The 16,598-nt window shown below is 36.1% G+C and overlaps 1 protein-coding gene across 7 annotated transcripts in view; it reads right to left on the bottom strand.

Moving 5' to 3' along the window:
• The window catches only part of LOC126713904 (protein SWEETIE), a 65,002-nt gene extending 57,293 nt beyond the window's left edge, over positions 1-7,709 (bottom strand). For 4 of the 7 annotated variants that reach the window (XM_050413850.1, XM_050413852.1, XM_050413851.1 and 1 more), the window contains exons 1-7: positions 7,363-7,709; positions 6,673-6,880; positions 4,488-4,594; positions 2,111-2,347; positions 1,904-1,993; positions 1,746-1,833; positions 676-740 (exon numbers count right to left, since the gene is read on the bottom strand). In XM_050413850.1, the coding sequence (XP_050269807.1) occupies positions 676-740; positions 1,746-1,833; positions 1,904-1,993; positions 2,111-2,347; positions 4,488-4,594; positions 6,673-6,880; positions 7,363-7,527 (960 nt within the window). In that variant the 5' untranslated portion in view covers positions 7,528-7,709. Of the gene's footprint in view, positions 1-622; positions 741-1,745; positions 1,834-1,903; positions 1,997-2,110; positions 2,348-4,487; positions 4,595-6,672; positions 6,881-7,362 lie in introns of those variants that run through there. The other 3 variants (XM_050413854.1, XM_050413855.1, XM_050413856.1) reach the window with 3 other exon arrangements.
• Between the last annotated feature and the right edge of the window lie 8,889 nt (positions 7,710-16,598).

Raw genomic sequence — 16,598 nt, 5'->3', positions numbered from 1 at the left:
AGAAGTAGAGCGAATACAGGAATTGAACACAAGATCTCCTACTCTAATACCATGTTAAATTACCGATTCTCCCAAAAGTTTAAGTTATTAGGATATAGTAAATTTAATCATTTAACCACACACTTTTAACACTCCCCCTCACGTGTAAGCTCAAACTACCTTTTAATAGATGAGGAGTAACACATGGGATTTTAAATGAGAGGTAGAGTGAAGGAGACAAGGATCAAACTTAGGACCCCTTGCTCTGATACCATGTTAAATTACCAATTCTCCTAAAAACTTAACCTATTAAGAAATTGTGAATTTAATCACTTAATCATAATTCTAACTATCATTTCCAGCCAAAACATTAAAATAAAATCACTTCAAACTATTACTAGTTATAAACCATATAAACATAGAGAACTGTCACATATGTTAGGCTGATAATGGACTAGAATGAAACAGTTTGTTGTTTTGAACAACTGAATGACAAACAGCCTATTTGATACTTGATGCAAAACAGGTAACAAATGCAAAAATGCGGAATAGTTACTCAAGCTTATTCCTAAGTAAAAGAAAATCAACTCAAATTGCAAACCCTCTCAACCACAAGAAAAAGAAGAAGAAGATATTTGGGAACCTTTTGGGAGAGGAGGGGGGTGTTAGAGAGCAGATATGATCAGCAAAATCTACCTGTAAAAAGAATACCCAAGACAAGGTTAAGCCAACTCGTATATCCTTAGAGCGAGCTCCACTTGCTGCAAGTTAAACAATACAAGAGAAACAGTTGAATGCCAAGAAGTTTGCACTTACACAATTGTAAAGGATTAGGCCCATTACCCCACCCCTAGAAGTTTTCTTTTTTCATTTTTCTCTAAAAGGTAAATAAATCATTTTTCACTAGATGAAATTTTTTTTTTTTTGATAAGTAATAAAGATTTATTGATATCATTTTTCACTAGATGAATATAATATTTTGACAAGTAAATGATAATTTTATTTAAATATAATCAATGAAACAAGTAGTTTAAAATTACAAGTGAGATGTAATGAATCTACGAAATTTATAAAAAATAAATAAAAATAAAAATAAAAATAAAGAGGTACAATAGGGATGCTGCCTAATGCAATCATCCAATCATACAAAGAAAATTAAATATACTGTTTAATGACATGAATGAAGGTTCTACACCATCAAAGATCCTGCTATTCCTTTCTCACCAAATAATCCACAAAATACACAAAGGAACATCCTTCCAAAATATGTATATTCCTGTGATTATTGAACCTTCCTTGCCATGAAGTCAGCATTTGGATCTCAAAATAAAGCAAACACAAGAAACCACAATTCTCAAGCCATAGGACAAAGAAGCAAGAGATGCTCAATTTGTGAAGGAAACTGAAAACATGTAAAAGACTGTTTTTAGTTTCTAATTTTCAAAAATCAATGAAAATACGCATTTAATTTAATGAATTTGTCTCATTTAATGAGTTAGCATTAGAGTTTAAATTCTTGTAACAACATATTTTAGTATTTTCTATTTTTTTCTTCAAAAACTATTTTTTTAATTTTAACTAACCAAACATGTTTTTGATTTAAAAAATACAAGAAAATTGTTTTTTTCTTTATATTCCAAAAACAAGTTTTTGAAAATAGAAAACAAAAACTGTTACCAAACATAACCTTAAACTTCCAAACGCCCACATAAATGGTTACTTGAAGATTACTAGGCCCTTATGACACTGCATAAGTAGGATTATACCTTTTGTGAAGGGCAAAGCTAAATGCCTTTGCAAACCACCTTCTAATTTCTTTGCTGGAGGAAAAGGACCTTTTCCCCTTGGTTGAACCTAGTAAGAAAAACAAACTGTGAGACAGAGGTATCAAAGAGAGAATCCCTCTAAACACAACATATCATACCTGTGCCTCAGGATTCATTCCGAGAGCAAGCAAGGAGCCCAAAGCTTCTGCAAATGCATCCCGAACAGATGAAACAGGATCCTCTAGTGCCTACTATGAGTAGCAGTAAAAAGAATAAATTGAAAATTATGACAACAAAACCTCAAAGATTGACATATTAAATACTAAAAAATCAATCAGGAAAATGTCACAAAGAAGAAAACCTGCCTTCACACAATAAGTGGCTGAGTTATCAAGTTCACCCAAGCCTAAACCAGGCCCTCCAATGCTGGCAAATGCCTTGAGACATCTCGCTGCCGCTATTCTAACAACAAATGACTTATCCCCAATGGCAAATCGCATGATAAGACGGTATGCTTCAGTATATGCTGAAGAAGCAGCACTACCACCAGAGCCTTCCAAAGCATTTTGAAGCATATGTAGAGCCTCCTGTCTCACAAAGTCCTGAAATTTAAGGAATACAAGATAGAATTTAAACAACAAAGGAAACCAAATGAAGTATCAATGGTAATTATATAACTCAATAACCATACTTCAATTTCCTAGTCATTAGCCTAGTTGAGAACCTAAGGATTGCCACAGCTTTGAAGAAACCAGGAAGTATGATGCCTGTCATAGTCATAAGCCCCAGGAAGAATCCTTGTTTACCGCATAAGTTGATCAAGACAGTAGGCCACTACATTTGTGACTGACATGCATACATATATAAATACATACATAAATTAAAAAACTCAATAACCATACTTCAATTTTCTAATCATTAGCCTGGTTAAGCACCTAAGGATTACTACAGCTTTGAAGAAACCAGCAAGTATGAGGCCTATCATACTTATAAACCCAAGGAAGAAGCCTTGTTTACTTCACAAGTTGACCAAGACAGTAGGCCATTACATTTCAAATAATGGGTTTACCTTGGAAGCCTTATTGTCACACACTACTGCTCTCAAAATATTGGTTAGCACATAAACCGTTAGTTCTCGTTGGTTATATCCAAGGACAAGAAAATCCCACATCCCTAGCACTCTTTGCATTAATAAGTCTTAGCGCTGTGAAAAGAATATTGCAATTGGACTTGAAATTGTAGCAATTATCTAGGAAACCCATGTCAAAGGAAAGAAGAAAATGGCCAATAAGCACTAGCTAAAATAATACCCTGTCCTCTTGTAAGAAGACCTACCAAGTGCATGTAATCACCAATAAAAAAAAGGGGGAAAGAGGAGAATGTTAAAGATCCTTTTGGATTTATGTCCCCATCAAAAAACACACTTCACTAGCCTCTCTTAGAACTTTTTCTCTAATATAGTTCAAATACAAAATTGTTTTTATTGGTAAGTTACACATGCATCTAGTGGGTCATGAATCTATGACCTCTCCGTCCATCCCATTGTTATGGGAGGAGGAAGTGCCACTTGAGCTATAGCTCATTGGAAAATATTAAATTAAGTAAGAAAAATGTATTGTCACCAAGAAAAAAAAAATCATGAATACCTATAGGCATAAATACATGTATGGAATAAATACATGCATCATAACACTTCAATATAGCCTGAAAATAATACATGTGTTATATAAACAAATTTGCCTCATCTCCTTAAATTCCAGATTTGCCTTCAGATATTGACATGGGACAGAAACCAACAGGAAGAACAATAATGCTCTCTTTTCAAATCAGAACAAGTTTTCTTTGGACATAAAGATAAATCAATACTCTTGCTGACATTTTTTATTAAACGAGGAACTTCTTCAGGAGAATTTCAAAGAAATAACATGCTGCCCAGCCTTTCTTCTCTTGTTTCACCTGCCATACCCTAGGTTATTTCATTCTTCTTCCTCTCTTTTTTTTGCACTTTTGTACTAGTTAAGAAGAAAAGGTACAGGAAAGAAAGATAGGAAGAATAGAGGACCGTTCCAAAATAAAGCACAGAAACTAAAAAATGTACCAAAGTGTGAAATGCCCCAAGCAAACATCCTGAACCCTAGGTCTGCCCTGGGAGAATACAATTCCCCCACCCCCAAAAGAGAAACTTTTTTTTTTTAAATCTCATTAGGCACCTGTCTCGCCTCCACGTCAAAAATGCCCAAAAAAATTTATAAAAAAAAAAAACTCCAACTCCACACATCAAACACCCATATTACCAAGGCCCCAAAACAAAATCTCACCCCGCTGATAACTGAAAGCACAAAAAAATGCAAAGATACTATGATAACGGTCTTCCCACATTCATTTAGCATAACTAGAATTTCAGCAGTATCCTTTTCTTTCTGACACCCCAAACAATAATAATATGATATCTAGTATATCATTTCTAAAATACCTCATCTTCCTTAGGCCCAGATTTTCCAGGGTGCCACAGTCAAATTTTTAACTTTCAAAATCCAACAGGGAGTACCCAGAAGAATCATTACAGGCTAACAACTGAGAGCAAACTGAGACCAAAGCTGACAGAATAGTAGTGTTAACCACTTAACCTATTCCTTTCTCTTTTTTTTGATAAGCAACCTATTCCTTTCTAAATGAGAGTTTTGTATCTTATTAAAAGGGGAAAAAAATTATAGGGATAGAGATGCAGATTGAATGGACTACCTCATGAAACTTGATAAGTTTTGTTGCAATAGTAGTCGTTTCAAATAAACCTGCGGTAATTCGTCTCCCAAAATGCTTGTATAATTCTCCTAGGCATTGAGCAGCACCTAGAAAGATTGATATATTTAGAAAAATTATATGCAAGAAACATTACTTATCAAAAGATAATTGAAGGGCTGATTAGGTAAAAGCCTAAATAGACAACAAACCATGAAGAAGACAGAAGGCTTAAATAATGCTTAAACCATGTTAGAAAAATCAGATTATTCAAAGAAGTACTACTAGGAAAATGGTTGTGGCGGTTTGGTCCAGAGGGAAGCTTTTTGGAGAAGGGTTATAGCTCTGTAGTATGGCTCTATGGAGGGAGGCTGGTGCACAAAGGCAGCCAATGGTGCTTATGGGGTAAGCCTTTGGAAATACAATCAGAAGGGGTGGGACTCTTTTTCGCATTTTATCAAATTTGAGGTGGAAGATGATGGGTATGATATAAAATTCTGGACTGATGTTTGGTGTGGTGATTCTACCCTAAAGTTTTCTTTTCCTGAATTGTACCGTATTGCTTGGAACCAAGATGCTTTTGGAGGATCTTTTACAATCCATAAATGGGTTGATTCTTTGGGAGTTGAATTTCAATCAAGCAATTCAAGATTAGGAATTGGAATGTCTCTATGTTTTTGGATCTATTGTATTCCGCTAAGGTGGAGGGGGTTGGATTAGATAAGCTATGCTGGAGGCCTTCGATTCAAAGAGGTTTTGAGGTTTGCTCTTACCATAGAGTATTAGCTCCTTCACATTCTGACAATTTCCCATGTCAGAGTATTTGGAAACTGCTTGTCCCCAGTAAGGTGGCTTTTTACCTTTGGGTTTCTGCTTTTGGGAACAGCGGAGAACCTGAAGAAGTGAAACATTATTTTGGAGAACTGGTGTTGTATGTGCAAGAGGGATGAGGAGACGGTAAACCATTTATTGCTGCATTTCCCTTTTGGTAGAGATTTATGGGGTTTGGTTTTTGCTCTTTTTGGGGTGGAGCAGATGATGTCTAGAAAGGTTTTCAATCTTTTAGCATGTTGGCAAGGTCATTAAGGGCATCATCAGGGCAGTGAAATATGGAAAGCCATTCTTCATCAGGGAAGTTTTCTTTTACCAATTTATTTGATTTTATCGTTCATTGTGTAACCTTCAGCCAGTATACTTCCTGTGTACTTGTTGATTTCTTTCCAATAATATTATTAATTATCAAAAAAAAAATTATGCTTTCCAAAATATGATGCCCATGCCTTTTTTAGAAACAAAATTATCATACTTTATATATACCCACGAGAAACATGCATTATAAGCTACATTAAAAAGAATAATTAAAGATTATAGGATAGAGAATACCAAAATATATTCTAACCTCTAGTAAACAATCATAAAAGTGACATTGAAATAATGGCATGTAGCTCCATGGAAATTTATGACCCTCAAACACTAACCTCCCTGCCAAAAGCACCAGACAATTGATCTGAAGAATGTTTGAGCTAAAGAAGAGCCATTCCATTCCTCTTTCTGAAGACAGGGATAAAATCGATATTTTACCTCCATTTCATTAAAGGAATGAGTATTCCTCCCACTTTTGGGAGGTCCAGGAATGCTTAGAACTTAGAAGAGATGGAATGGAATGGGCAATCCCTCATACTCATTCCATTCCTTCCCACTAAACTCTCAAACAAGAGAATAGATGGAATATCCTATAATCTTTTTTATTCCATTCCTTTCCTCCCTCCTGAAAGGGATGGCTAGTGTATTAGGGCAGCACCACCATCAAATCATTTTCAATAAAATCATTACTTGTGCCAAAAAAAAATTTTCTTGAAGAAAAAATTAATAAAAATATTATCATGTAATCATGTTTAAAAGCCCTAATCTGATCCCATGCAAGTGTCAATAACCACAGTGCATAATACACTTGAATTGGGTCATACATATCCACAAACCAAAAGTTTGCTTAACCAACTAAATCAATTCCTGCAGGCAGCAGTGCATCACCTTACCATGTTGATTTTGTGCAATCGTCAATATGATATCAATTATTTGTTAACAATCAAATTGAAGATACGAATCAAGTTCAAAGGAATGCGTACATAAGAAAATTAAAGTATACATGTCACTATCTAACCACAAGTTGTTAGTTTCTATGACCAACCTGCAACTCTCTGAGGCTCACTTTTCTTCCCATCAGAAAGAAACCCTTGGAGACTGCTCACTCTGGAGTATATCGAAATGGGATCTCCCTTAAATATAATCATTGCCATCGCCACCGATGCCAAATGTCGCACAGGCCGTCGAGCACCAAGAATGAGTAAGGAATATAGCGCATCCTCACATTTTCTTTGCCACAACAATATAGACTCCTGAAATATATAATTTCCAAACCAAAATTCAAATATTACTAATCTCTCTCGCTCTCGCTCTCTCTACAAACAGCAAAAACTCAAGCAATTAATCAATTTCATCACAGACGCATGATTTCAAATTATAAAATCCCAATCCAAAATGTTAAAACTGAATTCTCAAAATCGTTTTCAGTGCCACTGTTGTACTCAATCATAATGCCAACGCTGCTCTCTCTCTCTGCCAAAAACTCAAGCAATTAATCAATTTCACAACAAATGCATTATTTCAAATTATACAATTCCAATCCAAAATGTTAAAAACTGAATTTTCAAAATCGGTATCAGTGCCATTGTTGTGCACAATCATAATGCTAAACCTCGAAACCCTAAAAACATTCACAAAATTAGAAACAAGGCAATTTAAGTCTGATTCTAAGGAATGCATACAGATCTGGAAAAACAACGAAAGGTTTTGAAGAAGAGAAGAGAGAGAAAGTGACCTTAGGCTCTTCGTCGATGGCGGAGATGAGATCAGAGAGGAGATCGAAGCAGAGGAGAGCGTCCGGAGGCTGCTGGGCGGCGGAGGCGACTATGGACTCCAATTGCGCAACCAGCACGCCGAACCGCGAGAGAGGCACGTTCTCTCTCACGTACTTCTTCGCCATTTCTACAACGACGAAGACGAAATGCTACAGAGAGTAACAGAGAAATTGCTCTGTAGAAGAAGAAGAATCAAGATTCAAGATTGAGGAGAGAGCTTTGGTGTTTAAAAAAAAAGATAGTAGTAGAGTGTGAGAGAAAGGAGCCGAGGGAAATACGGAATTGATCATTAACTGCCCTGCCCCTGCCCGTTTGGGGGATATACGGTGAGGGCATAAAATATAGTAAGTTAACACATGTTTGAAAGGTATTTGCAAACTAGTATATCGTGTTTCAGAGTTATTTAGCAGCCCTACTCATATATAAAATTACACATTTTAAACAATATAATACATATTTTTTTACCCACATGTATATCAAAAACACTCAAACAACATTACTCAAACTAACTCACCAAACAGGTCCTTAGAAACTTGAGTTCTATATAGAACTCGAGGTTTAAAGACTCGCTTCTTACTTGCTGAGTTGGACACTATTATGCTACATAAATCTTAAGTCTTAAAGACTCGATTTGTAACTCGAGTTTTATAGACTTGATTTATGCTGGTGCTGCCCCATGTTCTTCATCGTCATCATCATCTCTCGGGCAACAATCAATCCCCAACAAGTTATTGCCTTTTACCGGCGGAGGCAACAATGGCAGAGCTGGAATCGGACTTGGAAACGATAATGGAGGCTGGAGTGGAGGAGCAGTAGGAGATGGGAATGAATTTGGTAATGATTCTTCTAAGTCTTCTGGGGGAGGATTTGGGCTTTTGGGTTTGTTTTTGAATGGATGGAGATCAAGGGTTGCTGCAGATCCACAATTTGCTTTCAAGGTTCTAATGGAAGAGTTGGTGGGTGTCACTGCTTGTGTTCTTGGAGACATGGGTTGCCTCTGTTTGTGTTTGAGGGTTTGAGATCCATTGAAAGAACAGGGGAAGAAGAAGAAGAAGACAAAGGCTGATCTGAAAAGAAAATGGTGGAACTCAAGTTTCTAAAACTCGAGTTCTATGTGAATTCATCAGATGCCACCATTTACAAATCGAGACTTAAAAACTCGAGTTTTATCTTGGAACTTGAATTTTAGATAATCGAGATGCTAGTTTTTTACATTGTTTTGAAACGTGACAACTAACTAAATTCTTTGATATTTAAGGTTATTTGGAAAAAAAAAAAAAAAAATCGCCCCATTAGGTCTAAAGTCTGGCCCAGAACTTTTTTTTCCTTTTTTCTTTTGCAATAGAATAGTGCATGGAGCACTCTTCTGGCTTTTTTTTTTTTTTTTTTCAAATAATAATTTGATAGTTTTTTTTTTTAGGAAATAATTTGATAGTTAATTCTCTCTATTTTCAATTGAAATAGGGAGTGTATATTTCATGGCTATGATTTAATGTTGAGCAAATGCAAATCTAAATTGTGCCAACTCATTAATAGAATTGTATGCAGCTAGTGCAAAAAGCACTCTTCTAAACTTTTTTTTTTCCCTAAATAATACCTCTTTTTTTAATTTAAATTTTAATTCAATAGCTACAAATGAGAAGTTGAGAACCGGATAAAGATCCTTTCTATTTCTAAGTGAAATAGAGTGTGTCTATTTAATGGCTATGATTTAATGTTGAGTAAATGTAGGATCTAGATTTTGCCCACTCATTAAACTTAAACTAGAGTTATCAATTTTTAAGAGAATTGGCATTATCTAAATCGTATCTTTACTCCACTTTAAATCTTAGCCATTAAATAGACGTTCTCCAAGTCTCCATTTCATTTAGAATTAGAAATTGAAACCACTGCACACATTTGACGTGATGGTCACGTCACAAGTATAAGTGTTTGTGGGATGTGGAGGGATAAAGGCCAAGGTTCAAGTTTCTAGAAGAGAGCTTCACACACACATACACTTAGATTAGGTTAAAGTAGAATTTTTATCTTGTATCAAAAAGAAATTGAGAGGATTCAAATTCATTTAAACTCTGAATGTCTTCAATGAAAAGTGAAAACACCAATAAATGACAATAATACTTACCATTACTAAGAGAAAAGAAAATACAAAGGAGGGGAGGTTGATGCAGCAGACTCAAATGAACCTACACAAAAAAAAAAAAAAAAAAAAAAAAAAAAAAAAAAGTTTTCCTCAATGTTACAAAAAGTGCCCATGTAACAATATTATATGCCACAAAATTCGTCTAAGTTTATATGCCAATAAATAAAGGACTTTAAAATCACTTTAGTCTTAGCAATGATTTATTCTATGAACTAGTTAGGAGAGGTCAAGGAATTTTGAATTGGTTGGATTACATTAAGAGCAATAATGCCCCAACTCAAAAATAAATTTCGTAGCACTCTTTTGACATGTAAATGTGAGACCCATACAAGTTAATAATCTTGCATGTGCGTCCATTAATTTATTTTTTATTTTTTAGGTAAATTGGATTCCATTCAAAGACTAAGATTATTAAGTTTCAATCTGGTATAGTCAAAGAACCAATTCGTGTCCTGGTTCCCCATTTTTGACCGATTTTTACTGGTTTTGAGGGATTTTACCATACCAGACTGGTGCTCGATTGAACCGGCCGATTCAATATGGTTTTTAAAATAGTGGTTTCAATATAACCATTGTGGTCTGGTTTTTAAAATAGTGGTTTCAATATAACCATTGTGGTCAATAAACATATCAAAGTTGTCTAACATAACAAAGGCAGCACATAAGATAGAGGATGATCAAAAGTTATAAAAACTTATTGCAGTAAGGTCCCCCTCCTTTTTTTTGATACCACTCCAAGAAACACAAGATTACAAAAGAGTTGGGCTCACCCAACTAAAATGCAGTGGCACACTAGTAGCCAAGTTCGCCAGATTATACACGTTACCTATAATATAAAAGAAACTAGACTAATTAAGGTGGGACAAATTAGTTAACAAAATCCTTTCCTGCCAACTGGGAGCTACCTCTCTATTGGACACCTGGGTTGATCTCTTGTTATCACTGAGAAACAAAACGTGGGTGAATCCTAGATTTCTGGCCTTCATAGCTGCAATTACCATAGCTTCCTAGATGGCACTGAAGGTTGAGTCAGATGCGCAAGTAGAGGCACCATGGAAAAGGACAGTCTCTTGCATGTTAATGGTTTCATAAGCAAATCCACATCTTTTAGCTTTCTTCTACCTAGCACCAGCAACATTGATGATCAACTGCCAAGGACCTTGAAAACACTGCTGAGTTCTTGCCTGGTTTGCATGATTATGAGGAGGATTAGAGCAAGTGCTAAGAGCATCCTTGTACCTGCAAAGAAGGGATTGAGACGTTAGAACAACTTCAACAGGATTGGGTTGTTTTCCTTCATGAATCTCCAAGTTTCTATGAGTCCAAATTGTCCAGAGGGTAGTAGAGATAGCTTGCAGACAGTGCATAGAGGTTTGATCCAATCGTCTATGTCTAAACAGGGATGCTCCTATCCAATCTTGAATTGAAGTTTGTGTTTGATCAGAGGTGTGGATTGCCAAGGCAGATCCATGCCAAACTGCTCTTGCAAAGGTGCATCTAAGAAACAAATGACAAAGGGCAACCACTTTCAATAGGGATCCCTTTTCTTTTCAAAATAAGCTTAGTTGGTAGACTATCATGCAACAACCTCCACATAAAGTTGCAAACCTTCAAAGGGACTCCCACCTTCCAAACCAATTTCCAAGAAGCTAGATGGACATTATGTTGCCTACTACGATTTTCATTAAAGCTAGTTGAGTCCCTATGCAGAAGATTGTAAGCACACTTGACATTATAGTTGCCCAAGCTAGAACATTGGGATATCAGGACTTGCTCCCATCTTGGAAATTGGGATCCTAAGAATTTCTGAACTGACCTAGGGAAGGTAAACTGCTCTGACTAAACCAGGCTTCCATGTGTGTGAAGTGCAGTCAATTAGATCAACCACTGTACCAAACCTAAAATTGGGGTTATTAAGATGATCAGTTTGGAGAGGATACCAAGGAGGATGATCAAGAGGAATATCATGACCTGACCCTATAAGCCATCTGCCCTCCTTTAGCTTTTTGTTTTTTTGGGTCAATGATATTTCTCCAAAACCAGGAATGATGAGATTTAGGCTTACAATCATGGATGGAACTCCTTGGGAAGTATCTGGCCTTAAAGGTTCTAGAGATGAAGGATTGTGGATTCTGGCTGATTCTCCAGTATTGCTTTGCTAACATGACTTGGTTCATTAGACTGAATTTCTTCAATCCAATGCCACCATCCTTCTTTGGAGTACAAATAATGTCTCAATTGAGCAAGTGCATTTTCCTAACTCCTAAATCATGCCCCCCACCAAAAGGCTCTAGTAATTGCATCCATCTTGTTACAAATGCTTTCAAGAACTTTGAAACAAGCCATGGTATATAAGGGCAGAGTTTGGAGGATTGAAGAAATTAGGGTAGTTCTACCAGCCTAAGAGAGAAGCTTAGCCTTCCAACCTTGAAGTTTAGAATTAAGCTTGTCCACTAGGAACCCCTCCTTGATAAAAAACAAACCCAACGATTAGTGTAGCAATTATCCTTGACTTGAGGAAACATTCCCAACATCACCACATTGTTATCAATAAGTGTAGCAATTATTCTAATATGGTGGTAATTCAAATACTTTTATTTTCTTATCTTATTATTATCACAATGAAGAAACCTCACAACCCTCAAATGATCACAATTGTGCTTAGGTCCTTTATTGATATTTATATTTAAATATTCATTATATAATACTTTTTATTTTTACATTTATTCTTCTTCTTTTTTATATGTAAAGTTACTGACTAAATTTTTATATTGTTCTATACACCTATATTACTATCAATAAAGAAAGTGACAATTTATTTAAAATCCCCAAAAAAATATATAAGAAATGAGTGTGGAAGTGATTGCCAATATTATGATCTTTTTTATATATAAAACCTATGCTACCCTACCCCAAATTGTGAATGGTAGAATGGTCACTTATGTCTAATCCATTTTATGTCCTATTAACTAAGGGTTACCCTAAGGGTGGTTCCTAAGTTAAAGGGTAAGGCAAATGTCTTGAACCAAAGACATGTATTTGGAAGTTTTATTATGTGTGGGGAAGGTATAAGGCACCCCACAATGCATATTCTAAGATAGTATCTTATTTTGATTTCATTCCTAATGTCTATTGTGGGGGGAGAATCCAATTATGGAAAACGGGCCTAGGCCAAGAGGCTCAAAAGCCAGAATAAGAGAAAAGACTTAGACCAATGAGGTTGGACCTAATCGAAAAGGGCCCCAATGGAGGAGACAACTTTTACAAATCCTGAGAAAGAACGTTCGACAAGGATCCATCCTTTGGAATATATCCGAAGAGCATTCCCTCCTCAATGACTTGTCAAGGCTCATCCAACGCACAGAATATAGGCAAGGATTCATGCTAGCCAAACAATAAGCAATCCAAGAAGGCTGAAGAAGGAAGTTTCTAGAGGAAGCAACCATTCTCTCAGCATTAAATGCTCCTCACTTACCAACAATGACACATTAATGGTTGAATGACAAAGTAGAATAGTGCTCAACAGCCTGATTACCACCCATTTCTATCTCAAAAGAAAGGGAAAGAGGAGGGATGAAACAATTATCTTCCCTACTTAATATAGGCCCTGTAGGTGAATGACAAGGAGGGTGCCTCCAAGAGTATAAATAGGGATGGATCCCCCATGCACAAGGGATCCAGAAAAAGAAAAAAAAAAAGAGAGAGAGAAAGTGTTAAGATCAAAACTTAGGGATACATAGTGTAAATATTGTTGTAACCCTTCCTCAGTATTTCTGCAGACGATTATGTAATATATCATTACAAGTTTCCCACTTATTTCTTGTTAAGTACTTTTGTTATTATTCATCTAGGATTCTTCCATTAATTAGATAAGTCCTTGACTCATTTTTATGAATTAGTTGTTACAGATTAGACCCATATCATGTGGTAAGAGATTTTTATCCCACACTTCTATTATTTGAAAATTTTGATGTGAGTTATGTATTTTCAAATAATAGATGCGTTGTATAAAAATCTCGGTGCAAGCATAGGGGAATTAAGCACAAAGGGCTTAACTCATCCTTTTAAAGGTAATTACTATTTAAATTTATCTCTTATGTAATTCTCATGCAAAAGAGACAAAAATAAAATGGTTAGTTTAGGGGTGGGGGGAAATGTTTGTTTGTTTGATTTTTGGTGTCTAATTACTCAATTGATGTGAGTTAGGGACAATATATATATATTTTAAATAAATGAAAATGGTTTTGAAAAGGAAGGAATATTCCTTGAATTCTTGGAAGATATTTTTAGGAAATATTTTCATAAAAATAATTCTTCAAAAAAGGGAATATTTTCTGGAATAATTTGAAAAGGGATTTAATTTTGAAAAATCTCATGAGAATTTGTGGAAAAAAAAAACAATTTCTCATGAGTTTTAGATCGAAATGAATTTTTGAATAGTAAATTACACCTATTTTTTATGGAAAAACATCTTAGAAAGCATTTTCCTAGGTTCATCAGTCTAAAAAATGTCATCTTCAAGTTCTAGGAAAAGCTTTGTAGGAATCACTTTTTTTAGAAACGAGAGTATAGTAAATATCTCTTCGAATATCTGACTATTCACTCGAGTATATGCAATCCCTAATTCCCACACACACCGGATTATTATAGGCAGTAATCCCTTGGGGTGGTTTCAAGATGCTAGCAAAATGTTTCGAACCCAAGATCTCATAAATATCATGAAGTTTTAGAAACCACTTATTTTCTATTTCGAGCCCAAATTTCTTTTTTTGATACTAAAAAACTTGTTTGGCAACCCAAAAATTGTTCTCAAAACTCAATTTATAAAGGAAATTGAAAATATACAAAAGACTGTTTTCAGTTTCTAGTTTTCAAAAGCCAATGAAAACACACACTTGATTTAATGAATCTGTCTCATTTAATGAGTTAGCGTCAGAGTTCGAATCCTAGTTACAACAAATTTTAGTACATATATATATATTATCTCCTCTCTTCTCTTGCGTAGGAATTTTTCTCTTTATCTTGCACTTTAAAAAAAAAAAATTATTACTCCATTGTGTGAAACTCAACGGTCCTATAGAGAAACACCACCTTACAAGTAGGAAGATCTTTGGCTTCTTCTTCTTCACCATGGTTTGTTCTCACTGTATATATTAGTTGCAAAATTTTTTAATGTTGTTGATGCCCATTTTGGCAAAAAAGAAAAGGGCCAATGGCAAGAAAAAGCCCGACAATATAACAAAGAGTGAAGAAGAATTAGCAAAGCAAGAAAAAACTATTAAACCCGAATGGCAGGAATAATGGTCCATAGGCCTATAAAACAGTAAAAAAGGCCCCAAAGAAAATAAGCGAGCCTAAGGAAGCCCAGAGAAGGAAGTAGTATGCCCATGGAAATTATAAGAAATGGAAAGCAAGCAAAAATGGGTCGGAGGAGCCCAAAGAAAGGAATTAGTAAATGGAAAAGTAAAGGATATGGTAATAAGGTTGGTGAAGCCTGAAAGATTTAGCAAAAGCCCATGAGAATGTAAGAATGGAATGGGCCAAGAATGCCTAAAAGATTGAAACGGGCCGAGGATGCCTAAAGGAATAAAATGGGCCGAGGAAGCCTAAAATGGTATGAGAATTAACCCAGCAGAAATACTGGGCAATGTGAACTGAATAAAGGAAAAATGCAAGGTAGGCCTAAAGGAGGCCCAGCAAGCACAAGTCAAGTAATAACATAGCAGAAGCAATGGAGTGGCGCGGTAGGAATACTAGTTGGCCCACAAACTAGCAATAAAGGGAAACAAGGGCCGAATTGAAGAAGAAAGGGCATGTGCCCAAGCAAGACCCAGCCCAGGAAGGAAACGAAATGCAAAGAATGAAGATCCAGACTCACCCACGCCACAAAAGGTTAAAAAATAAGCAGCAGAAGCGCTCAACGAGACTAGACAGACTCACAGGCAATGGCAAACGCATGAACGACAGAAAAACCATGAACTCACATGGGAATGGAGCACGCATAAGGCTTAGGCACCACCCACTTATACCTAGCCAATACAGGCGCGGTGGGCCATAAGCCAAAAGTAAGAAAGGGTATGGTCTGGTAGTGAGGAGAAGGAGAAGTCTATTTTGGGATTCTCGCTCAAACTCTTTTGGGAGAAATATCCTACTAGGATGACATACCACCCAAAAGAGGGAGAGATGAGCTGAAATCACTAGGTGCATACAGTAAGAGTTAGTGAGATAGGGCACCCAACCCTTATCCGGATGGGAATGCTACGGAAAACAAGAAAAATAAAACAAAATTCCTTTTTGTTTGGGAATGGAACGTGGTATAGATAGCCCAGGGTAGTAGTGGTGGCTGGGCAGCCAGCAGACCAGTGGGTGGCTAGGGAAGGGCACCCACAACAGGCCAAAAGCAGTTGAGGGGTAAAATGGTAAATCTTATCACGGCAGACAATATAAAAAAGTCTTAGCCGTGCACAGTAAACAACAACGGAGGAAGAGGGGAAAAACAAGAAAGAATAGAAGTATAGAGAGGATTAGAAAGCTAAAAGGAAAAACAGAGAGGTTAAGCAAAAGAAAGAAAGAAAACGAGAGAGTAGGAAGGAAAGTGAGAAAACAAAAGTGTGATAAGGCATGCACCAATAGGCTGCTCCATTCTCTCCCTCTCAACAGCCTAGTCAGTCAAGAGATTTAAGAATAAGCCACTTGGGTCAATTCTTCCAAAGTGGGCAATTTCTACAACAGGATTACCTTGAGAGGTTGCTCACATTGGAGATTGGTTCCTTTCTTGGACTTAAATCTGCCAAGGTGCTAAGCCTAGCAGATCAATCCCCTTTCCCTCTTTTATCATGACTATTTCAGCATAAACACTGCTCTTTTCATTGTTGTTAACTTATTTCTGCCATACTCATATTATCACTTCTCTTTCCTCTTGTAAAGTTGTTTAAATATTATCCTTGGTTGATCTTTTTATTATCCTGTTATATTAAGTGTCTCCTGTCATAATGTTTTTGTGACAATGCCCCTGCCGTGGGCACGTGACTAGAGTTTTTGCAAAAAGGTCCT

The sequence above is a fragment of the Quercus robur genome, chromosome 2 (assembly GCF_932294415.1).
Source record: "Quercus robur chromosome 2, dhQueRobu3.1, whole genome shotgun sequence".
NCBI lineage: Eukaryota > Viridiplantae > Streptophyta > Magnoliopsida > Fagales > Fagaceae > Quercus > Quercus robur.
The sequence above is the reverse complement of the archived record's forward strand: the minus strand, read 5'-3'. Positions and strand labels throughout refer to the sequence as shown.